General features: G+C 42.9%; 1 protein-coding gene across 4 annotated transcripts in view; it reads left to right on the plus strand.

The window, feature by feature from the left end:
- LOC143362553 (cytotoxic granule associated RNA binding protein TIA1) overlaps nucleotides 1-27,041 on the plus strand; it is a 582,269-nt gene that overhangs the window by 311,218 nt on the left and 244,010 nt on the right. The window contains exon 1 of one of the 4 annotated variants that reach the window (XM_076802827.1): nucleotides 17,879-18,580. The exons of the other annotated variants lie outside the window; for them this stretch is intronic. Coding sequence (XP_076658942.1) covers nucleotides 18,424-18,580 — 157 coding nt within the window. The 5' untranslated portion in view covers nucleotides 17,879-18,423. Of the gene's footprint in view, nucleotides 1-17,878; nucleotides 18,581-27,041 lie in introns of those variants that run through there. 4 annotated transcript variants of the gene reach the window in all.

Genomic DNA, 27,041 nt, shown 5'->3' on the forward strand with positions numbered 1-27,041 from the left:
GAATGTACTGGTGGTCGATCAACTGAATATGTTTGTGCAAACTTGAATCTACAAAGAACCCAACGTTAAGTGTACAATTATATTTCCCATTTTATTGAATTCAGTGGACATTGGGTAAAGAAGTACTCCGAATGTCCAATTAGCGGTCGATGAACTGAGACAGTTTGCGCAAACTCCAATCTGCAGAGAGCCTACAATGTGTACAACTATGTTTCAGTAACCTCGTCAGATAAAGAATTACACGTGGACATACTATTAGCGATCAGTGGGGATGTTTGTGCAAACTCGAGTTTGTAGCAAATCTGAAATCACAGTCCTACTCCCAATTTCAGTGAACTCCCTGGGTAACTAGATAAACAAATAATTGAATGAATGGTTAAACACGTAAATGTTTGTGCAAACACGAATCTCCAGGGAATCTGAAGCCTGAGAAAGAAATTGGCAGACTAACGGTTCGACGAGGACTGCTATCCGGACGTCTAGGTATAGTGAAACGTCGGTATCGTCTTGGAGGATGTCTCGACCGACAAAATGGCGAACGGGAGAAAGTCGGAGGGTCTCTCGTAAATAAGCGGATGGAGTTTTATCGGACACGCGGTCGCAAATTAGCGCATCTGAGGTACTATACGCTATTGAGCCGAGCCGACATCTAACTAGTACGCGCCATGGTTAGTAAAGCAAACGTAAAGCTGAATTGCCGACCGCACAAGTACGGTAGACCACAGTAGCATAATAACCGAGAGTAATGCATGAATTATTGACTGCTTCCTATCTTGCTACCGCCGACTATGCTGCTGGCCCCGTCTACGTACACGCGACACACCATCCCCTCCCTTCCTCCCTCCGTGTTCTGCCCTCGCGTAAGCGTGCACGCGTGCACAATCCTCCCTTCCCCCCCTTTCCCCGCACGATCCGCCTTTGTCCGCTTTCTGTATTAAATGGTTTCGTACACGTAGATTAGCCGCTGTCTACCCCTCCAGCGAGGCCGTGCGTCACACAACGAACCCCCTGCGCCCTGATACGTGCACGCGTAAACCACCCACGAGCACGCACCCCCACGCCGGGATACACTCCGATACAAGTGATCGTGTAATTAGCGACCGGGGGGCGGATGTTTGCGCGGATTCGAGGCTTTGAAGAATCGAAATTGATCATCATGTTGTAAAATCCTGTAAAGGTTCGCCGCAACGGTCTATTTGTTCACTGGACCGAGGATGTTTGCGCAAACTCGAATATTTAATGAACGGTGACGTTAACTCACCGACTCCTGCGAGTTCTAGGCCTACGCCGGAGTCATTCGTGACCCTCCTTCGATATAAGGCGACGGCTCGGGACCTGCTTTCGTCGTATTTCGGATGAAGAAGCTCGAGACTCGTGGATCTGCAAAATACACGACCATAAACGAGTTTTAAAAATTGATAAATGAAGCTGCGAATTGTTTTCAGTCGTGTAATTGTAAGAAAGGTGCGGGGGTTAACTCGTGTATCGCAAAAGCCGCAAATATCGGTTCAAAAGGGAAACGTTTCGAAAATTAATTACCGCGTTCGTGGGTCGCAATGTATAGCTAGGCTCCGCTCGATTCGCTGAACAATGGCGCCATAAACCGCGACCCCTGCGAGACACCCTTGACTAATCTCGGAATCGGCCCCTTAATTAGGTCGAAGAACCCCGCAAGCGGTTCTACCTGGAGGAATCGTTGCTTTCCACCTCCAAGATAATATCGACCAATCAACGTTTTTCGATCACCAATCCCGACATCGTTTGTTTTTGAAAATAGTTGACAATTTCCGAAAAGCGTCCGAACAGTTCCATGGAAACGTAGCATTAGCACGACGAATAGGCGAAGAGAGCCAATTACTGTGGGGATACCAATTACCGAGCCTATATTATTCACTATGCTTCAAAAATAAGTATAATTAATATAGGCTCGGTAATTGTAAATCAGTACGCCATTTTATCGATTTATTTAAAGCGCAGCAATTAATCAGTAAAATAATTGGGAAGAAGTCATTTGTATGCAGTTAATGATTTATTTTATACAATTTACGACCCGCTAAATGGGCAGCTACTAACTGGAAAATGAGGAGCGCCGTTGTCGAAGAATTTCCAAAATGAAATCAACCTTTCTCGCAATTTTCTCTTTCGCCGTTGTTTGAAAATGTTTTTTCGCTAAGTGCACGAGCTGCGTCCGACACGTGGTTGTTGTATGCAGGTCAAATATGTAGAAAGAAATGCATTTGTTGTAGCCACGTTCTCGACAAAATTCGGTTAAAAATATATTCAAAATTTTCCAATCGAATTTTTACTTCACACTTTCGTCCCAGACCCAGCGAATTCGGGTGATAAATTCGAACACGTAACAGCATAACTCGATAAATCGTTTTCGATCGTTTTTAAGAGTTCCACGGGCCTCCGAGATTCCGTTTCCGGCCGTCAAGAGCGAAATTCCGTAGATCGTTCCAGATTGAATTTCACTGCAGATTCGGCCTACAATATCTGTCGTGCAGATTTTATCAAATTGTCCCAGAACCGCTCGGCGATGAAACTGAAAGACGCGGAGCAGCAAGAAAATGATACTAGACTCGGAAACATTCAAACTACAGGCTTTATCATATAGACGAGCTCGCGACACAGTGATAAAGGGAACAGATTATCGTTAGGCGCTACTATACTAACACGAAATTGACTTCTCTCACGGAACAAGTTTTTAGTACGCTTTGAACTTCGTACACGGAAAGTTCGGAAGCAATTTTACGGAGCACTGTCCGTAAATAACCGTAATACTTGCAATTAGACCCCTCGAGTGACTTGCAACCGTACAATCTTTTAATCAATTAAAAAACATGCGCACAAAGTGCAGGGGCGCGGAGGGTGGCGTGGGGGGGGGGGGCTGTGTAAAGTGTTCCAAAAGTGAATTTCATTAAGCGGCCCGGGGGTATTATTAAATTAGAAAAGGGGCAATCCCGCCTCTGCCAAGTCGACGGTACAGATTTGCAACTTGTAACGAGAACGAATGCAAATAAGTAGAAGACTATGGGAACCAAATGAAATTTCATATTCCGTGCGAAAGGGGATGTAATATTTGATAGTCGACTGCGAAACGTAACCGGTACCACTCGGGGATCGTTGCGTTACTTAATTCGCTGGCCTCTATTCGCACGGAACACCGATGCTAGCTATGCGTCACGTGGAAAATGCCGTGGTTAGTGTGCGTACGTCGCACGGAAACTCTTGCGTGCGCATGGCCTAAATTATCGCTGCCACCCGGTAGATGGATGGATATATACGTTTCCGGATGACAGCGGTCGTGAACGTTCGCTTCGCCACCGTGCGAAAGTAGATCTCCGTGATCCGAAACGTTTTTAGAGCGATTCCAAGCATAATGCAGTCGTTTGTCTTTCATTTTCCACCAAAAACCACTCTGTGCCTTGGGGATGCAAATTTTTACTATTTTTGTATTTTGTAAAAACGATTTTTTAAAAACAGTAGGCACATTTTTAGGACTGATTTGAAAGTATTTGTCTACGGAAATAAAATCAGTAGAATTTAATGAAATTAAAAGACAGTTTTGAATGTTGAAGTGCCCTAAAAATGTATCGCACGTACACGCGAGACGGTCGCGTGAAAAATTGAAGATCGTTTCTGAATAATTGCGATTGTGACACGATAAGAAAATAATATACGTGAAAAGTTACGCACCATGAAGTTTGAACGTGCAACTGCGGCTTGCCAGTGCGAGTATGGCAATGTGTCACTTCGGATCTTTTGCAGGAAGATTAGATGCTCACGGACACGTAGCAGCTACTTAGAAGATGAGCTGATATATCTTACGTTTTAGCCGTGCATTACCTCCCGATGTGGAATTTTAAACGAACTTTCGCGGTGATAAAGATTAACAACTTATTCGGCGTTTATAGAACGTGAATACAGAATAATCATTTACTGTAAACCGCACGACAGCTTAATTAGGAATTCCTCAGAAAATGCTAATCGGTGATTGAATATATTTTCAATTTTGATTTATAAAAATCTGTTTAACAGCTTTAAATGGAGTGTCAGAAAATTCCGAGTTAACATAAAGCTGCGCGAACCGTAATTATTTTGAGCGTACCGTAGTGTTAGAATTTTTAATCAGCTCCGTATGAATTTAAAACTAATTTTTATAATATATTTAGCAACGGCGCGTACTGGATTTAATAATGGCATTTGCATACAAAAATTAAATACGATACGACGTGGAACGTTTCCATGAAAACGTATGTTATCTCCGACATGTCTAATATTATTCCGCGTAATAAAAAAAAAAAGAAGAAAAAAATCATTAATTTCTCATTAAATTCGCGTAATTGTTGTAACGAAGAAATACGTGTGCAGCTTACGCAAACAGCTGTTAATTAGTTGAAATTCAACTTGCGTTTCAAAGTGCGTCGAGCACGGTAACGAAGGATACGCATATTAGCTTTTTTTCCCTCGTTTTGTTTCGCAACATAAAACATGAAAATAAATGTATCCGGTGCACGCCGGAGCAAAAAAAAAATGCACGTTGAAATTCCTCGTTCGAAAAAACAAATTGAAAAATAAAGGTGTATGCTTTCGGGATAGTATCGACTTCTCGTTCTTTCCGATACGTGAATTTACAAATTGCTGACGCGAGGAACGATTGGACAATTGTTTACCTGGTCGAATGATTCGGCGCGACCTGGAATGGCAACGATAAACGATACCAAAATACGGAATGATGAAAAAGACAAATACATGTGTGGTCGGAACACTTTTGCTGCGCGGTTAAACCTCGTGTAAAAATAAAAAAGAAAAAATGAGCCAAAGGAAAAAATAAAAAAAACCTTACAATCGAAACACATAATTACAATCGTAACCGACGCTGCATGCGTTCACGTTTCATATAAAATTGTTAACCAGCTAATTGGCCACCGTCGTAATATTTTATTATTTCTGAAATTCACGTTTTCGAGCTTTCGAACACTGTAATTGGCACTTGGAAAAATGTTGGAATAATCGGGAAAATTCAGTTATAACGTTAAAATATTTAATCGTTTTGCGCATATGTAATAAGCATATACGAATTTCACTGGAACGTGTAAAATAATAATCACCGAAAATATTCCGATATTGTAAAATGCAAGCAAGTGTATTTTTATTTTAGATATTATATTGAATCGACTTGCTAATCCTACATGATAAAATACTGATGTAAAGTACACTTACAAATTTTTCAGAATCTGTTACATCGTCGGATCCACAGCACACTGTTATTGACTCACGCGAACACACAACACACTTTATAAAATCGTGACAGCACACAAGAAGATGTTACTCCGACCACGATCAAAATAATACTGCGATTTTAATTGCTTCGCTCCAACGGAAGTGGTAGGGGCAGGTCAGACGTTGAGGGTTTATAATAAACGCTACATAAAAAAAATCCGGGAAATGATCGGCGACTCTGCCGGCAAAATTTGTTTACCTTGGTTTTGCATCTGACCTGCCTAGTATAACCTGCCCCTACCACTTCCGTTGGAGCGACGCAATTAAAATCGCACTATTATTTTGATCGTGGTCCGAGTAACATCTTGTTTACTGTCACGATTTTATAAAGTGTGTCTCGTGTATTCGCGTAAGTCAACAATAGTGTGCTCTGGGTCCGACGGAGGAACAGATGATTCTGAAAAAATTGTATGTGTACTTTACATTAGTATTTTACAATGTAGAATTAATATTCGCATGTATAACATTGGATACAAGGTTTTCCTTCATATTTTGCAAGTTTAAATTTATGGACAGGGTGACAATGATGTAGAATAGTATAGAAGGTGTTGATGTAAAGGAAAACTTTAACAACAATTTTCTCTGAGAAATGTCCACCGATCCAGAGGTGTGGATTCACCCCTAGGACGGATGACCTTCCTGTACACCCTGTACATTCAGATTTTAAACATACCTTCACCACTTTTTGAAAGAAGGGAACATTGTCCACGTCTGGGACCGTTCATGCACCGGAATTGCCATTTTCGTGCCGTGTTGCATTTGGGGTGCTCAGACGGAGCACAGTAACTAATGAAGGCAGAATAATTAGGATCTAATGAAAGCGAATTGAGGAAAGCCTCTTAGCTATGGAATTCGTGTTGGGCAGTATTAGGCTAACAAGATGAACATTTCCACCGTAGAAAAGGAGAGTTTTGTCTGCCTCAGATGAGTAGCTTCCGCTTAATTAATAACAGAACGAAAAACACACGTTTACCCTCAATTCGAATTTTACTATTATTTTTCTGCCCTTCAAGCAGAATCCAAAATTCTGAAAAAAAGTGAATCGTCTGCTTCTCGATTCTTTGAAACATCTTGCCAAATTGTGCTGGGAGAAAAGTGGCCACTTGAAACATTTCGGAATGTTATTTTAATCGAAAGAAAATTAGGCAGACAGGGAGTGTGTGAACGGTGTAAAGTTTAAAGAACAATTCTACGCTGTGTTCATCGGTAGAATCAAATTAACAGTTTCTGGGGCGATCGGTTTTTGAGTGACAGTGCATACACAGGATTGGGACGCGAATTTCCTGTATCTAGCACAAAGTGGATTGTAGCTGATGCCTCTATCAGCTCGATGGAGAAGTCATCGATCAAACCTAAGCGAGCGGCGGTAACGACGGCGAAACTCGGGAGACAATATCCTGATTCGGGCTGGGTAACTTGTTAAAGGAGGATGTTAATGTACAGAGCATCTGGCCACTGTGTACACAGCCAAAGATTCACTGCCTACGTCTGTCCCGGTGTTCTGATCCGTGCCGTTCCATTTCGAGACGTATAAATCAGAGAACGGTACCGACATCCTCCACGTAAGTGTCATACCGTTCCAGAGTATTTGTTGGTCTCAAACAAGCCGTCCAGGTGCATTACGTTTTATTATCAAAGCATCCCGTACAATTTTCGAATTTCCGGTCCGACGGCCTCCGGAATGTTTTTGCGCTGTGTAAACAGGTAGCCTGTAGCTCCGGGGCGTTTAGTATAACGTGCTTTAGGAAATGGAGTGTTCAGACGATGTATCAAATGTTGCAAGCTGCGTCGAACGTGGAAATTGCTGCGAATGTTCCGGACAAATTTATTCGTTTATTTTTAATATCGCAGAAAAATTAGTATCAGTTCGGTAGAAATTTGTAACATGAGAGAAAACGACCGTAGAGACAATTTTTAAAAAATCTGGAATCCAATGAATTAATATTGTTAGTGTTTCGACCAATTTTCTTTAGAACACAGTTTCCAGGACGGTCCAGTAAATAAAAAGAAACCCGTTACGCCTGCAAACAATTATGAGACGCGTTCGAGCCGAGCTCTTTGATAGGCGAATAAAACTTTATAGATCGAGAAGGAAGCATAATCGACGCGACTACTCGATGAAATAGGAAAGAAACAGGCTGCCCGGATGTGCTAACTACAGGCGACGTCCCTTCGAAGGATTTCGACGTAACCATTGCGGTGCTTAAGAACAAGGAAGAGATAATTCGGACGAAAGGACACGGCCGACGGACGTTACGTTCTACCCTCTGGAGATGGCGCGGGTATGGTTCTTAGGTCAGGGCAGAGGGGCACGGCGGGGCAAGAAAGAGGAGAGGAGAGTTCAAGTCCTTAATTAGCTTCAATTACTGCAACATAGCGATGTCGAGCGAATCGCCGGAGGCAGGCTCATCCTTCGTCCTTCCATCCAGCTCCATCTGCGCTTCCCTGCTCGTCGTCACGTGGATTTACCCCATGATTCCGTTCGACCCCCTTACGGGACCCCACCTTCAGGCTGCCCCCCACCCCACAACCCCGTAAAAGAGCCAATTTACGAACGAATTTGAACTAATATGCAAAGGGAAATCGACCGTGGTCGGATTCGATAGTTGTACAACCCCTGGCAGCGGAACGGAAAAAATTATATTTCAAATTTTCAAATAGAGGCTCGGATAAAAACGCTGGGGAAACCAAGTTTCACCATTTCCCCCGCGGTTCCGACCAGTTCAAATTTTTCTCAAAAATTGTTCACACCTCCAGTGAACTAATTCTTCCAACTTCCTAAAAATACTGCACCTGTATGCAAAGGGAGATCGAGCGTGTCATGGTCACGGATTCCCCGCGATCGCGTAATCAAACGCGTTCCCTTACGTTCTCTCTGTCCTACGGGAAAACACAAAAGAATCCATACGGAAGCAGTTCCGTTCTCTGTCGCCGACATACCCCGTTGCGTCGTGCTCCGGCTTTCTTTTGCCCGGGTTTCCTTTTTTTTTTAGGGGGAGATGTTAGCCAGATAATGAGGAATCTTCGCTGGTATAATGGTACATCCCCGTTGTATCGGTATCCTTCCGAGAAACTTTTGATGCTTAGTTTGCATCGGAAGAGAGGGAGGGAGGGAGAGAGAGAGAGAGAGAGAGAGAGAGAGAGAGAGAGAGAGCCAACTCTCTTCTTCGCTCGGTTTACTTGTGCGCCGTACTTTTTTCCCCCACTCCGATCCCTTTGATAGAAAATAGACTATATCGCGCTCGTTACTTTCGTGTTTCGCCTGTAGCTTCCGGCTATGAAGGTATAATTCAATTAGCCGTGCAGCACGACCGCGTTTTTTCCGCGACGCGACATCGGACCTCGTGGTATTAGCTCGATCCTCCTCCCCCCCCCCTTTCTCCGTATTTTTCGTATACAAAGGAAAATTAAATATGAATTGTCAATTTGCTTTAACTCCCGTGACCCGGTTCTTTTTGCACGGCTTCAACCCCGTTCGCATCGATGAAAGTTCGTCAAAGATATGTTGATCATTGTGCAAGGTTTTCTAGTTGGGAGATCGGGTTTCAAACAGTGCTAATGATAGAAGATGAAAATAAAATTGATATATGTTATTTGGTAGATGATTAATCCGTTGCGTCTATTATTTTTTAAACCACCACCTAAAGTACAATTTTTACTGACCATCCGCGGATAAATGAAAGTTCCTGTTTCCAGATTTTCGTGTAGACTCGTCGCATCGAGTCGCGCGGCTTTGTAGTTCGCGAAAATTGTGGCATAACGAAAATGTATGAATTTTAATATGAATTCAAAGAGCTCCGGGTTGAATTTACAACGGTGGAACCTTTTGCCGTCAAGAGTATAATTATGCAACTTCGCTTTCGTTGATTACGTGTATAAAAATGGTAATTTACGTGAGAATTCCCGGTGAAAAATCCAAATCGAAATTTTCTTCGTCGGCACGGCTGTGCTTGCGAATAAATAGAGCTGAGTTTTGACTGTAAAAATTGCGGATATCAGGTTTGCTCGTTTGCAATTCGTGGAGTGTACAGAAATATTTTCTTGGGCAACTGTTTGGTACACTTCTTCATTCAAGTGTCAAAAAATCCCGGTATTATCATAAAGGAATGTAGTCTCGTTTAGGGCTGGGCGTTAATGCGAGAACAACGACGATGGAAAACAACTGTTCTTCGCGAGACGAACGCTGCGCGGATCGAGAAAAATCGCATCGGTTGGTTGTCAGCGACCGGCGAAAAAAGCGGCGTCGAAGAAGAAGCGTGTCGCGTTGAACGTGAAGGGTGGTGGATTGTATTTTGGCAGGCTGATACCGATAGCTCATAGATTCTGTAGCAGTCGGGTACGCGTCACCGCGTATATGCTCCGGCATCTCAGTTTGTCTCCCGGTTCTATCGAGTCGACAACTGCTACGCCCACGATCACAAACGGAATTATTTATGAGCTTGAACATGAGCCAGAGCTTTTCCGCAAGCCACTAAGACGCGCCCCCCCACCCCCCACCCTCACCGATGTTGGTCGCATTCTCCGAATATCGGCGGCAGATGCAAAACCGGAGGCAGTCGGCAAGCACATTCTGAAATTTCACCGTGATCCCGGCTGAAATTAAAGATGCATAACGACGCACGATGCTCAACGTTGCAAAATCCGATTCGGATGAACATTCGTATGATAACAGGCAGGCTGCGGCCTCGACGATCGCCCGAAGCGTATCCCGTGCTTAAAGTTATTGTTATCACGGGCTAATAATTGATACGACCACCCGGCTCGCGCGCCTAAATTATTGTTCGGATAGAGAAAACAAAATTCTCACTCGTTCGACCGTGTGATAACTCGATTTATGTCTTCCCAGCTCATTTCTGACGCGAACACCCACAAATAGGTAAACGGGCACCGAAAAAAATTGATTTTGAGTTTTTCGAACGACCATGCAATTTATAAAAAATTCTGAAAGAAGTTAAGAGCAATTATTTCAACATTATCACCTTACTGGATTTTTATGAAACTGGTGTCTCCAAAACTTCAACGAGAAATGTGCATTTTCTTCGAATTTTTGGAGATTTCCAATTTTTGTTGAACATGGTCGCATAATCTGAGAAATCTGAAAGAAATTAATAATCACATTAATAATCACAATGAGACATAGATAACACGATAACATAAACGTGGTACTATGAAAAACTTCGATATAAAATCGATTTTGCAAGGAAAAATTCTGAAACAATTCACTGTCGTGTGCACTATTAAGTAGAATGTTCGATGCATTAATTGAAATTTAGCAATGCGCAGTCGACGCACGAATTATGAAACGGTCATGCGCCCCTGACGCCGCGGGTGCGCCTCACTTTATGCTTCTTACAATTAACTGCTACTCATGATTGAAATTATCGCACGAGAAATATTTACCTTTCATTTAATTGTATAATAACATGCTCTGTGTTTTCATTTGATCTCGTTATTATGAAATTATAATACAAAGCCCGTTGCATTTAATCTATATTGTTTCTGCTTGCCGTTAAAATTAATAGCGATATGGAAGACTGGATACACGCACGTTAATATCTCCAACAATATCCGAGTTTAAACATCGGCAAACAGAAAATTAAAATTCAGATTGATACTCGATGTAAAATGAAACCGATTGTTCTTGATACATCAGAAACGCGAGACTCGTTAACTCGAATAACGAATTATTTAATCATGCGCCAATTGAGACGTGATCAACGAACTTTTGATCGAATGACTCGAACTTTCGGTTAACGTGTAACACATTTCGCATTATTCGAGCTACACTCCGCGATACTAACCTGAAGACACTCTGTAAATATAAATAACTGCAGATAATACAGTACAGTGAAACTATAAATTAGATATTAATATTATTTTATTATTTTCAACCTATATTCATTATTTTAATTTATGTAGAAAAACAAAAATACAAAATTTTAGCAGTATGCTTACACGGAAAGCTATTTACTCTCAATCAACATTTGAATAGAATTTCTGAAATTTGCTAACGTGGGATTAATTGAATTTTGAGCATTTAAAGAGTTATTCGCTGGTGTTCTTCACCTTTCGGACGAATTTGTCGCGAATCTTGGATTTCGATTTACATGTTGTAAGAAGCGTTAATTAAAACGCTGTGTAGTGCAAGCTGTTCGGCCGCATTTGCCGCGGTTAATGTAATTCCAACGTTACAAAGCAGCGAAAAATCGAATTAGCGTGTTCAAAGGTGCGCGTGACTGGAATGCGGCGACAGAGCGGCGCTTTGAACACCGGTTTCCGCGGAAACATCTTCCACGGCTCCTTTTCTTGCCCTGCATCAATGTTACCGAAAACGGGGCTGCAGTCCTTACAGTCTTCGAACGGAGAGTAGCATTGCAATCACTGTAGTTCGATCCGCCACCAGGGAGCGGCGCCACGCAACGGATAAGTAGATACGGACGGTGTTTGGTCAGACGTGGCGCTCGGGTTGACCAGACGACTGTAACGATCACTTGCTACCGACAGTAATCCAAATTTTGACTTTCACTTTAACCGAATTTTAACCCTTTCAAATTTATCGAAACTCGACTTACAGAAGCTTCGTAGTTTGAAAATTTGTCAAATATCAGAAATTTTTCGTGCAATGTGCGGTGGAATAAATAATTTAAATTAATCGTAATTGTTTAAAAGCTGGTTCATTAGGTACCTTGCAACATGCAACGCGTAAGATTTAATATTGTAATTACCGTGTACTTAATGTTAAATATTATTCCATAACATGTAAAATGGTAATATCCAGTAATGATGTAAAATATATTAAATGTAATTGAACGTATGCATTATACAGTATAACACGGCAACATAAGCACCGTGTTCACAAATTCATTTACGTCTAGAACTATCCGCTCGATCAATAGAACTCATTCTAAACTTTTCGTTTAAAATTATTGAAAGCAATTGTAGTTAAAATTTTTTGATAATGAATGACTGGATAAATTTGTTTGTCCATGCAGATTTGTTTAATACCGTGCTACTAGATGATGGTGAAAAAGGCTACGAAATGTTTGCCCTCCTAATTGGAAAATCGATGATTCATAGGAATTACTGACATTTTGTTTCCGAATGTACTGTAATCATTGTTTAATCTTGCATACGCTGTAAATGTTCGAATATTTTGATAACATTTTCGCGTGTATGAATATTACGCACTAATGCAACTGCTCTTAACGCTGATGGTTTTCAATATAAATTCGTGAAGCTTACCTACCGTATAATACCCAATAGGCGTGCATATACGTGATAATGTATTTACACAAATACTAAACGCAATGTGTTTGTTCACTCGTAACGTACGCCTCGTGTGCAATTAACGAAAGGGAATGCTAAAGCTTTATTCCACCGATCCACGCGGAACAAATGCGAAGTTAAATCGAAAAGGTAGATTTAACTTTCCTTATTCGAATGGTTTTCCCGTTTTTTAGAAAATTCTCTGTTCGATGGCGCATGAAACATGCAAACTTTTATGCGTCGCAGACAATACGGCAAACAGAATTAAAATAAATAAATAAATGACAAACGACGCTGTACCTTCACAAATTCACGAACACCCAGTTATATTTAAATTTTTAGAATTTGTAGAATTTCTAATTAGGTTTTGTTACACATTAAATATGTACAAAAAAATAAAGATAAAAAAGGGCGAGAGCTAGTCGAGACTTGATAAGATCCTGATAAGATTCATCGTAGAAGATCGTCGGAAGATCTTTGTCAATGATTCAAGAATGTATAGCGACCTTGGACTAAGTTAAACTTTCCAGATTAACATAATTAATAAGGTTCGGGGAACGTAACTACATTTACCAAGACGAAAACCAAGCATAGTAAGTTTACATGTTAATAAATGCTCTACAGTAAAATGTAATGCGTAGGAAGATTAAACAAAGCACTTTTGTTTGCTCAATTATTCGGTCGATTTAATGAACGCAAACAAATTGATGGTATCATTATAACCATATATCATTGTATGACGATATCATCGTATATCATTATGGCTTCATAATTATTGAACATAATATTGTTATTTTGGTTGTGAGGTGGACAAGACTCGGCGAGATCGACCGTAGATATTATTGTAAATTTTTGTAAAATTTCTTCAGAGTTTTTTTCTTATCGAGAGTAACTGTTTATTGGGAATGGGAGTAGAAGTCGAAGAACATTTGATAAATTGCTTTTGCAATGGTGCGTTTTCACGGAAATTTTGACACTTTTTTAGAAAAGCATGTAAACCGCGAGAACATATTTTTTCGGCTGCGACGCATTTATAAGCACTCTGAAGCAGCAGCCGCGATAACCATCAGACGTGAAATAGCGCTGCCAATCGCCGAAAGTTCAAATATCTGTAGAGTATATTCCGAGTGAAGTGAATATTTCCAGGACATAATGCGAAGCGTTTGCACAGCAGATAGCAGCAAGCGAACAAGATCCCTTCGAAGTTGAAACCCACTTGGTAGGCTAAAAGTTTCCGACCGAAGTGTATCGATCGTTGTTTAAACATACTCGATTTCCACCGAAAAGACATTACTTTTTCACCGAAATAATTGTCCGCGGTATCACACTAACCTTCGCAGAAAAAAAACTACTAAAAAGAAAATCCTCGACGAGCCGGAAAATTTTATCGCATTTTTATTTTAATTTTACATTTTGTTTCGCGATCCTGTCACGAATAAATTAAAAAACAAAGGACAACGAAAACATTATAGAATAAAGAATGATTCGGTCATACATATTTATGGTAGGCTCTTGTGCAATGGGGATTAAATAATTAAATTTCTGTTTCTTAATTTTCGGTAAGACTTGTTTGAAAATATTTATGTATGCTGAATTTGTGATGATATTTTGTAATACTGCAACCCCGTCGAGTATTCGTCAGAAAAATACACGCATTGTTTCAATGTATTTGAAATTTGAAAAATTGATGTACCGTTCACTGTCCAATTCTGAATATGTAATGGGGGTTAATATGACTGTATCCACTCTCTGGAGATCCGCAAAAAAGTCGATTTTTTGGGCAGAAGATACACGAGCGAGGGAAGAATTTATGGGACAAGCAATAAATCTATAGCAGTTCCTGTGAGGTAATACATCTATGTACGCCAGTTATCCTTCTTAAATCGATTAGGCAAAACAGCAACTACCGAGACAAGCTTAAATGATGAAGAGGCTGTCCAAATGGAGTAATCAGATCCCATTACTCCAATATCGCAATCAGAGACGGAAAAACGATCGCAACGTTTATAGTGTTTCGAGTCGCAATTATTAAATTGCGACGGATAATACTTTGCGTCCATAATAAGGCGTATTAAACGTATTTTGATTTTTGATCCATTGTACATAGTGATTTTTCTATAACATCCTCGTTATTAACTAAATGAACACTATGTATCACTGAATATATTTCAAAATTAATTTCTCATTTGTTTTCGTTGTATATTTTCATTTAATTAAATTCATTTTTTTCTTAAACATTTTCTTGTCGATTTTTAGAATAATTTTATTGTATGGAAAATAGAAATCGACGTTTTCGGTGACTAATTCATGGCTGGAGCCCGATACTTTCGTCTCTATCTAATTACCAACTAGTATGCTAATAGGAGACGGTGCAGAGGAGGGAGTTTTGTCGCATGCGCATTTTTCGCGCGTTTCAGCAGTGCGATGCAACCGAGCAAGTTTTGCGAAGCGTTGTCACGTTTGGAACGCAACGAATAAAACACTCTTATCGACAAAACGCATCGTAACGTCAGCAAATGGAGATGGAAAAGAGAAAAATTGTTGTTGCTTGTCTAGCTCGCAAGTGGATGAACAAAAATCGGTGTTATTGTTCCTTAACTTTTCAGAATTATAATTCTGTGAGAAATATATCATAGAGATGAATTCAGCATGTAACCTTGACCTCACCGAGGTAATTTGAGCACGTAACCTTGACCTCGTTTCCGTGATAGTCTTCCAATATATTAAGCATTGCTCTAGTGTGGCTCGTTCATTGCTTATTTCATTTGTATACACTTGTCAGTAAGTTGCTATGCCTTTCCTTCATTTATGACTATTTTTCTTACTCGCAAGTGGTAGTGCCCTGTAACTCGTTACAACAACTGTGACATTGTGTTTATTAATACCATAAAATTTTTTTAAGTCGCTACTCAGCATTGTAGCAATTGATTAATTTGTTATTTAGCAGATGAGAGCAGTACTTTAACCGACAGTTTTTTTTTAATTGTTATTTTGTGCTGCGAAAAAGTATGGTCAGATGCAATCAACTTGTCTTTCAATACAGAATTTACACCTGCTTCATAAATATTTAAATTTGCGTTACATCTCGAACATATTAGACTGACAGCATTTATTCCATGAATCAACGTCATCAATGTTCCATTCACCACTCTTATAATTATTCGAACGACCCAATTCCCGGTTCATCACAAATTTCAAGCAGTTTCAAATTAATCTATCAATCAGTTTCAACGTTAGTTCCTATAATTACAATTCTATTAAAAATCCTCATAAAAATCCTTCCAAATCGATCTCCAAAAAGCATTTCCAAAATTCTCTTCAGCACGAATTGCTACATTAATTCGCAATCAATTCAACCGTACACTTTTACTGCAAATACTTGTCAAAACTTTCCTGAATCGAATTTCTAAATCCAAAAATTCCCCCCCCCCCCAAAAAAAAAACAAACCACCTTAAATGACTCAGGGATGCAATACAAACCAAATGCAACCAAAAATATCAACACATCGACTGCCAAGCGAACAATCCTAAAAATTCCACAAGAACCCAAAACTATAATCTATTTACAATCTTTCCACCCGCATACAAATTGCATTCAGCCAGCACACAGTACCAGCCCACGGATGGAAGTAGCAAGGTAAATAAATAATATCGTTGTCTGTAGTCGGGTAGCGAAGTCAGTGACTGCGTGAAAAATCCAGCACGACAAACACTGTGGAAAATTCCGCAAAAGAGACTGACAATGTGAAAAATTTCATAAAACTCAACATTGTAATGTACGTCTTTCAACGCTCACGTATAGCCTAGCAAAATACAAATGAAAGCAGCAGGGCAGATAAATAACCGTATTTGAAGACAGAAAGACAATATGAAAAATCCCACAGTAACCTAAAATTACAATTTATTATTCCCCCACCCTTCACATCCAGCCTTACAGCGCACAGACTATCAAGCACACTAATCAAACTAGCAACGTAAATAATATCATTGTCCATAGGTATGTAGCTGGAAAAGACAGCGAGACAGCGTGATCAATTTTACAAGAAAATAATCATTTATTTCGAATCTATCAACCCCCACAGCACCACAGACTAGCGGAACACATATCGGGAAAAAGTGTGAACGTTGAACGAGCAATATCAGTGAATAAATTCAGTGCGAAAGTATAGTGAAAGCGTGATAGAATGTGATCGGAAATAGTAAAAAGAGTATCGTGCGTAGGTTCGTGGGCGCATAGTGACGCCGCCGCATCGGGCAACCCTTTCGGCTTGGCGGCGAGCGAGCGACTACTGGCTCGCGTCTTAACTCGTGCGATTTCGCGGACGCTCGGGAACGCCGGCGCCTCTGGGCGTCGCGACGGCGGGCGTCCAGGGCTGGCAGGCTGGCAGGCAGGCAAACGCAGGCATCCCTTCGCGCTCTCCCCGCCAGACGAGTTCCGACTCTACGCTCGGCCGGACGTGACGTAACGCGCGCAGCGTGGAGAGCGTAGAGAACGTCGTCGTCGTCGTCGTCGTCGTGAACGTTTCCCGTCGTAGTCGTGCTCGTCGTAGTCGTTGTGGTCGGTGGTCGTCGTGGTCGTTCCATCCGTCGTGGCCACGTCGCCGTCGCGACTTTTCGTCGTCGTCGTCGTCGTCGTCGTCGTCGTCGTCGTCGTCGTCGACGTTGTCGTTGTCGTCGGCCCCTCTTTCTCTCTCGTTTGACCACAGAGAGAACAGCTGTGCTTCGGTTACAAGAGAGCACACACGCATAAGGAACAGGGACACGGGGGACACGCGCGCACGCACAATACAGAGAGACACGCACCCGTGACGCCTGCCAGTCTCGATGACGTTTGCCAATTGAAGTGACACCGCGAAGACATCGCGGGCGGCAGCACGCAGAAACCGCGTGCGTTCCGCACGCCACACTCGCCGTTGTAATCGTGTTGACGCGTTCGCGTGGGATGAAGCGTCAGAGAGGAAAGTGCTAGTGTGAACGGAAGAATTCTCTCGACGGGCGGGAGGTTTGCGAACCGTTTTTATTTTTTTGTTTTTGTGAGTGACGCGCGGATGGATAGATAAATAGATAGATAGCTAGATAGTTAGATAGATGGATATATAGATAGATAAATAGATAGATAGATAGTTTGTTTTGTGGTTCCGAGGCGAATCAACGGGAGATCACGTGTAATCGTTGCGTTCGAATCGGTAGTGGGACACACACGTTTCGTGAAAGTACGAACGAAAGATTGTTGCGGCGAACCTTGCGATGCTCGATCGGAGATTAAACTCGTGACGGTAGAATTGTTTTCAGACAATACTCGAAGATAGACACTTGGTGCGAGAAAGACTGAGAGAAAGAGACCGGTAAAGTTTCGGTTACGTCCGGTTGCGGCTAGCGAGAACGTCCGCGGAGATCGGCAGGCGGTGTGTGTCCGCCGAGGATGTAAGGTGATGTCGCGAGGGAGGAGGGTTCGCCGCGATCTCTGTGACAGTGAGATTAAGGAATCGCCGGCGATAGTGTCTCGCGAGTAGCCCGTTTGGATCGCGAAACAGACAGATAAGAAGAGAGACACCTGTGGTTGTTGTTGCTAGTCGGATCCTCGAACCGATCGACGATCGAGTGACATGCGAGACGGCATCGTGGCCGATTGATCCCGCGATCGTTGTCACACGGCATCGATCCACGGCGGCGTGCACGCTCCGACGACCCCCGCAAACACGTCCGACGATTCTCCCCGTCTCATCGGCGTAGACCTGCAAACCGATCGGACGCGGACAACGCGGTTGAAAACGGTAGAAAACGACGCGGAAAATTCGCTCGCAGCCGTCACGTGACGGGGATCGCTGCAGGAAGGATAGCTCGCCACGGCGACACGGGAACGGGTCGAAGATGCTGACCATGTCGACCATGATGATGCCCACGACGATGACCACCATGACGAACCCGGGCCCCATACCGGCGTACACCGTGCCGCCGAAGATAGAACCGCCTAAGCTGACCGCAGCAGCTACCCTCACCCACGCAGCGACAGCCGCCAACAAATCAGGTACACCAACGCCACTTTGCCACCCCTGAATCACCCCCGGTTGCCCCCTCGTCCCTCGCCGCCGTTCGCAGATTTATGGCTTTACACTATCATCCCGGGGCCCTCCCCCCACCCCGTTACCGGTCTAAGATAAATTTTAACCGGTACATTGTGCCGGCGCCCGGCTATGCTCCGTTGCCCCTGTCAATCCGTTAACGATAGACGACGAGGGGGAGAGAGAGAGAGAGAGAGAGAGCCCGACTCTCGCGATTAAAACCGCCCGCGCCAACCCCACATCCGAGCCCGCGATCCTCGTAGCCGCCGCCTGCTACGGGTCGCGCGCTGTTTTAAACCGCTTTATACCCATCAATCAAATTATTGTATTCGGGCGAACCCAGCCGTGCATTAGATAATATTTCGACGAGGCTATCGATCCCGTCAGCCGAGGAGATCGGACGCGAGACGGCTCCACCGGCTTCAAGATCGTCTCGAGAGATCAATCTTGATAGGTATATCGAGCGCGATATAAAATCCCCGGGTTTTCAGGGAAATTCTTGACTATGCTGCATGTCTCGCGAGACGATGCTCCGGATAGAGCCTAAGCCCGAGCTAACTCGTGCGAATCAGCTAACCCTCGATTTGACTGGGTTATCCTTTAGAGGGCCAGATTGGCCGCCACAGTAGCCAGGGAATTTTGCGTAACGTGAGTTTCGGTAAATGGAGTGATTCTACGTGAAAAAAAAATAAGTTGTAAATGTGGAATAAAATTTTTTACGTGAGGCTTTATTTTTGAGAAAATCGAGTTTGAAATTGCAGGGGATACGCGTGCTCTGCGATAGGAATCGTCCGCCCGCCGCGTCTGGTCATGACCAACCAATTCTACTTGCTACATAAGCACGCGAACCTGGCAGATCTTTAAACTCGATTTTCTCAAAAACGAGGCGTCACAGGAACAAATGTTATTCCCTTCTTTAAAATTTATTTTTACACGAAGAATCACCATCAGCTGTACGAGATCTTGTTCCTTTGGTTTTCAGCAAATTTGTAACTGACGAGTTGGGGAGCAGTTCCAAATGTCGGATTAATTTTCCACCGATATGAAATACAGGTTAACTGTCTTCTACGCGAGGTTTTATGTTTCCGTCGTCAAGTTTCGTCTTAATGGCCGCTGGTGTCGTTCGAAAGTACAGCTGGTTCCAAATCTAAAAGAGAAAATTCCCGCTGAGCGCAAACACGTCCCTGGCACCAGAAAATCGCATAGCACACACCCAGAACTATCTAGCACGTTAATTGTCGACTCAGCAGTCACAAAAGTGCCATAAAATCCGAATCATATATTTATTAAAGCGAAATCTGAGAATACAAGCAGACTTTTCACATTTTATTCCAAAAGCAATGTTTAGAACAATTTTTGGTGGTGAGCAGCATTTATTTGTTACAATGTTTTGTTGTTTGTTTGTTACCTGTTGTATCTTTGCAATGCGTATTTGATAAATTTCGTTTAGAAGTCACTTGGAAAATGTCGAGTGACAAAATCTGTCTGATCAAAAACTGTCCTATTTCACTGTGAGCTCAACATCCATGTTAATCCTCGTTTTCATGGAACGTTGACTGTGTACAGTTAATAGATACTAATAAAACCAGAGTTTCTAGGTCCATATAAAAATTATGTCACCATATAAGACCGTCATGGCAGTCTGACTGTTAAAAAGACATAAACTACTGTCTAACAGAAACGAAGCACCTCTCCAACCATTCAAACAGAAATCGTTGCTGGTTACCTAACACTAGACCCCGTATATTGAATGATTGCCAAAATCCGTAAACATTTTTCAGACACCTTCTTTGACGAAACACCACTAAAATTATTAACAGTAGCACTACCGAGGATTAGCACTAGCTTTACGGGACCCGTCACAATGACTGCTTGGAATATTTTAAATTTAAGATTATTAAGATTCTAAAAATGCATACATGAGAAATTATTTAGCATATTGATTTCGCGGGGTATACATTAATTTAAAAATTCCTGTTATTTTTACAAAGTAATGTAAAATAGTCACTGTTAGAGCTCCGTAAACCTAGTGCTAACTACACTACTTGTCCAAATTTATTTTCCGCCGAAAATCCGCAGTCTCGTGATTAAAGATCAAGCGGGGAGGCAAACGTGGCGAGCTTTATCTTCGGGTGCAGATTCCCGTGCGCTATTTCGACGGCAGAGCCGATCGGGTTCTGGCCATAAACTTGTCGAATTAACTTCGCAGTCTACTTCTATGGACGTCGTGTTTGCGATGTCACGGGTATCCCTGTCGACATGTTGCCCGCGGGCTGCGGGAGGAGGTTGCTAAATAAACTTGGGTCCGCAGAAGCGCGCGCGCGCGCGTGCCCGCACACAGACATATTTGTTTATCTTGATATGCGTCGTTCCGGCTTCGCTTCACTTCGGCTTCGGCGAAATTTTATTTCCGTTTTACTTCATACGTAATACCGGCCAGGATACTTTCGCCCGCGAAACTACCGCAATTCCCTGCTCCAATTTCGACGGTCATAAAAGGAGTGCTAACTTCTTTGTAGGATGCCGGGAAAGGGAGAGAGGGAGCGAGAGAGAGCGGAGGGCTAGTGTGCTGATCTGTGTGTGACCCGTATAAAAATTGGAATACGAGGCGAGGGCGAGGCAGAGCAAAGGTGTTGCGGCCTGCCGGGACAATAACGTCCGATGGCCGAGGATTTAATTGCTCCCATTAAGGGGCGATCGACTTTTCTCGATCGGCGTCGCGTCGGTGACCGGTGATTTTCGCCGGGAAAACCCGGCCAATCGGCTCGACCTCGGCCGAATAATTATCTCCCGGTAATTACCAGCTAATAAATATTTACCGAGAGCCCTGACGAAACGTAACAGCTCAATTAAAAATTTATAACTCGCTGGCCCGGCCTAACAAAGCCCTGGGAAAAAATGCTGGCAACCGGCCAGGATCTCGTACGCCGAGCTACTCGAACGACGTTCCTGCCAGGATCTTTGTTCGTTCGAGCGAAATCCCCTACATCATACTTTAACGTTGCGTATCGTTTCGCGGAACGGCATCACGTTGTGTCGTATAAGTGGCCTTTGCCTGCTACGATCCTGTGTGTACTCGTCGTCGGTTCGATACTAGTCTCCCTCTCTCTCTCTCTCTCTCTCACACACACTTCGCTCTCTCCCTCTCTCTGTTTCCTCCAGCCTCTCATCAGCGACCATGAAACATTCGATGGAATCGTTCCACGCGGAGAAAAAACAACGGGGGAAAAAGTGATTTTCCCGGGAAAACACCGCGTAGCTACCTGTCCTCGAATAAACCGAGCCACCGGGAACGACTGTGTCGCGATATAGGCGGCCCTTAACTGTGCGTACTTAGCACGTACCAACTGCGCCAGGATTACAATGAAACCGTTGTTGCAGGTATGCTGCAGCTGTACACCAAGTTGTTCAGTTTCGAATCCGCTCTTATCGAATAGAGACAAGAGAGAACGCGCGTTCCGAAGTTCTAGATTCGGGCGGCAAGGCCAGACTCAAAAAGCGCATGAACGAGCACCGAACCGTTCGAACGCTCGACGATCATCACTGTTTTCCCCGACTTGTTCCCGCATGCGTCTCAAGACGATCGAATTGCGGCGAACATGCGAGACCTAACACCTTAACAACGCAATCCTGGGTGACACGGGATTCTAATCGGCGATACGATGCAATTCGTTGTTCTAATTAATCGAGAAAAGCGAAGGAAAGTTTTTGGGAAAAATTTGAGCCGTGTGGTGGATTCAGATTTTGATCCAGACTGTTCTAATACGTTACTAGGTAACGTTAATGATGAAATTGCTGTGTAATATTATTGTGTCAAATTGCTACGAAATGTTACTGTGCAAAATTACTACGTAATGTTACTATTTAAAATTCTTACGTAAAATTACTATATAATATTACTGTGTAAGATTACCACGTAGTATTACTGTGTAAAACTACTCTGTAAAATGATTATGTGGAATTACAATGTAATATTACTGTGTAAAATTGCTACAAAATATTACTATGTAAAATTACTACGTAATATTGCTATTTAAAATTCTTACGTAAAATTACTACTCAATATTACTGTGTAAGATTACCACGTAGTATTACTGTGTAAAACTACTCTGTAAAATGATTATGTGGAATTACAATGTAATATTACTGTGTAAAATTGCTACAAAATATTACTATGTAAAATTACTACGTAATATTGCTATTTAAAATTCTTACGTAAAATTACTACTCAATATTACTGTGTAAGATTACAACGTAACATTACTGTGTAAGATTACCACGTAGTATTACTGTGTAAGATTACTCTATAAAATTATTACGTAAAATTACAATGTAATATTACTGTGCGATACTACTAGTAATATTACACTACGAAATTATTACGTAAAACTACTCGTCTATTTCAACATTATTGAATGCTGCAACAAGTAAACAAAACGAAACTAAAACAGCAGTACAAAAGCCATTTACTTGAGCAAAATTGACAGTTTCGTCGCAGCATAAATTGATCTGTTACAACCCCGTTTAAAATGGGTAGTGGCCACCGGCAAAAGGAAACATAAACAGCGAACAATTAGAATCGATTGCCGTAAATTTTATAAAGAAAACGGCGATGCGGCATTCGCATATACGCGGATCAATGATAACGCCACACGAACGAATCGCTTTGATCAAAATCACGTGTCTTGGCGTTAATGACTGAGCGCTATCAATGGCGCTACGTCGGCGCGTATGAAAGCCACGTAACAAGACTAACCCCCGCGAATGTATGTATGCGATCGCGTAGATGATTACCAAAGTTCCTGGTCAATCCGAGGTTCCGATGTGTGAGTCGATAATCCATCATTATCGTTCGACGTGTAATACTCTTTACAAATTCGAGAATACGCTCGCGTACTCGTGTCATGGTTTTATGATCTGGACAATTACTGTTGTGCTTTTCATCGACTATGTGGGTTCACGATTAAAATTGTTGTTGCTATTAAGAAATCCGGGGTCCTTAGCCACGGACAATGGACCCTTAGAATTCATGAAACTCTTGAAATTAAAATTCATGAAATTCGTGAGAAGTTTTCGTGGCTTATACTTTTCCAGAAATAACTCTTCGTTTCACGAAAGGGGTAGTAGATCCAAGAATCGGCGAATCTCAGCCGGCATTAGAATTCTTCCGACCGTCGTTCTATAGGCATCGCGGGGGTGTTCGCGGGGTGTAAAACGCATATCGCGTCGCGGGGTGGTGGGTGGTGGTGGTTCGGAGGGGGTGTTGAACGCATGTGAAAAAGTCACCATAACGCGTGGCGCGACAACGAACGGAGGCGTGTTTATCCACGTATGTGTAACCCAGAGAGAGAGCAGAATACGTGGAGCTGCCAATAGGGCAATCCGTAGCCGTGCACACTTAGCACGTACTAACTGTAGTTACCGTTACATCGCAAGTGTACGTGTCGTGGGAGCGTAACAAGGGCGCAAGTCCCGGCATCGTGCCACTTCGCCACGTATACTACCTGCGTGGCATGCACGTTAGCTACGTAGGCAAGTGGATGCATGGAATTTATCGAAGACCACCAGACATCACGGCATTTGGCCCCGTATCGGACTCCAACGCGAATCGATCCCGTTAATTACTTAAGGATTAAATAGTGGCCCGCAGCCACGAGCAAAACCCTCGAAACGCGAGCTGCCCGCTGGCTTCCCCTCTTCCCTCTCCTCCTTCCAACCCCCCTCTCTCTCTCTCTCTCTCCACCTCGCCCACTGTGTCTCTCTGTTACTCTCTTTCCTGCTCCCTTTTTTCCCGACCCCCATTTTTTGCCAGTTCTCTGCGGTCTTTCGCGCTCGGACGCTTCGAACACGGCACACGGACGTATCAACGCGAGAGAGAGAGAGAGAGAGAGAGAGAGAGAGGGAGAGAGAGAGAGACGTCCGACGTCCAATAGAACACGGGAATTCTTCGGGCTCGCGGGCCCGTCGAATTCCCGTGGAGCAAACCACCGGTTTGGGACGACCAAGACGCGCGAGCACGATACCACCGAGATGGGACGCTCAATTATTTAGCGGCCGGCCAGATTGTTCGACGAAGAATAGACTACGAAAGCGGCACGCTCTAATAAGAAAATTAATTCTGCTCACTCGAGCCTCCGACGGGGAAGCGGTTAAATATCGTCAAGCATTCCCTTTATACAAGCTACCAAGTTTTGTTAACGAGTCTCGCGCAGCGAATCACGCTGCCGACACGGACAACTTTGCGCTTCACGATGCGCGGCGATTTTTCTTTTTCTTTTTTTTTTTTTTGATCCAGGCGAACGGATGGTTTGCGGTGATTTTCTGAACTGTTAAGCAGATTGCGGGTCTTTGCGCAAAATAAACACGTGCATCGACTGGGCGTAACAGAAGTCGAGTGAAAAATTTTCTTCTTTAATTATTGTAGTGAGTAGAAAACAGCAAAATTTCTAAATTCTCTGAAACTGTAATTACTATTTCAACACTTTGAACGCCCAACTAGAAACCCGAAAAATTCCATAAAATCAAAGTAAGTTATTTAATGAAATAAAAATTGCAAAAACTTGAATGTATGATACTTAGTAATCATCCAATTTTGTTGCATGTAACAGATCCTAATCAAGTTTAGTACAATCAATATATCAACGTAAACATTCATTTTAAAACCTGCACAGATAATTCCGTCACCCACATATGGGTGACGCGGCGACGAACGTGTTAATATTATTTTTATTTACTATTTACTATTTTAATTACCCCTGCCGATTTTTCCACCAAGTCGGAAGAAACGTTGGAGGATAATCAGAGAATAATTATCAAATGAACGTGTCGCCTCGTAAAAGTTGTTCGCGTTTATTGTACATGCTGATACGTCCTCGATGATGCACATATTGGAATAATTAACGGGAGGCTTTGCGGTGTCAGTCTCGGTAAACGAAAGAAACGATCGCGGCACTTAATTATGAAATACTTAATGAATATTATGAGAGTACAAGCAGCGGCGGCTGCGACGTTAATTTTAAACTAAATTAGAAACTGCGGTCGGTTTCAATATACCGCCGCAATTTATCAAAAAGTTCCGACCTCGAAGAAAGTATTCGGAACTACTGAAGTTATATCTTATTCATGTGCGAGTTCACTTGCACATTGCTACGAGGATTCAGCGACGTTAAGCCTGTCCGCCGAAGCACCGGTCGTCTGCGTATGGATACTGAAATCTATAGGGAAATCAATAAGCAACAGGATTTCATTTATTGGTCGACGAGACAGTTGTTCGTTGATTGCTTCGTTAAAACTGGTTTTCTACTCATAAACGAAGCGAAATTACGTCGATTAACAAACGCGTGGCCAACAATCGACGTGTCACTTTAAATTCGTCAAAATTATTAAACCTTTGCCACATGACTTCATTCGCGATCGTTCAGTGTCGCTTTATTGATAATGTTAATAAATTAGGGTAATTATAGTGAACAACATTTTTCTGGCTGATGCTTGGTTTTCGAAAAAATCGAGTTGGAACATTCGGTGGTTGCGCGTGCTGTTAAATAGGGCGCGTCTGACCCATGGCCAACCAATTCTACTTGCCAGTGCTCAAAGCCGAACTTTCGAGCTCGTTTTTCCGAGCACACAATTTCGAAAGGATTTAGTTTAACAGCGAAACAAAGTAACCACTCTATTATCCGAACACCGATTAGTTCGGACAGTCGAAGTTCCACTGCAATTAATTTTTAAATATTTCTCAGAGCGAGTAGGACTCTGAAGGGTTCATAGGAGGAGATATCTGCAAATTCCGAAAAGCATAGCGTGTTAAAACGCCTCGTGTCGAGCAGTCTGACCTCGCGCAACTTTTGGAGTATTCCTGAAGGTTCGATGCAGTGGTCCCCGAAGGATTAATAGGGGATGGTTAAGTGGAATCAGACAGGGAAAGTGAGACGGTGGGGGGGGGGGAAGGAGGGTCGCGCGGGAAAGTGGCAGCGATTTTTCAAAATAGAACAGAAGTCGACAATGGGTACGTCGACGGGAAAGAGGCCGACGACGAAAGCGGAGGCGATGGATGGCTTTAGCTTCGGTTTCCTGACGAGGTTACCGAAGTTTCGTCCGCAGATTCAATTTTAGTTGGCGCGCCAGCCCGCGCCACCACCATTCGCGCCGCTGAATGCCACGTAGGTACCTTGCAGGGGTGGTTACCAGCCCCGTCTTTCTATATTCACCCTTCCTCCTCTACCACCCACTCGTCGCCGGCCTCTTGCCAACGGGCTGCTTCTCGAGGCCACTTTATGCAGCCCCTATTAAGTTTTCGCATTTTCCGCGCCTTCCACCTGATTGCGGCTTGTTTCGATCACTCTTGCAGACAGTTGCTCGGGGCCTCGTATACAGGGTGTCACCGATCCGCTGGTGGCGAGAAAGGGCGAATCTGCCGTGAAACAATAA

Source organism: Halictus rubicundus, chromosome 17 (genome assembly GCF_050948215.1).
Source record: "Halictus rubicundus isolate RS-2024b chromosome 17, iyHalRubi1_principal, whole genome shotgun sequence".
NCBI lineage: Eukaryota > Metazoa > Arthropoda > Insecta > Hymenoptera > Halictidae > Halictus > Halictus rubicundus.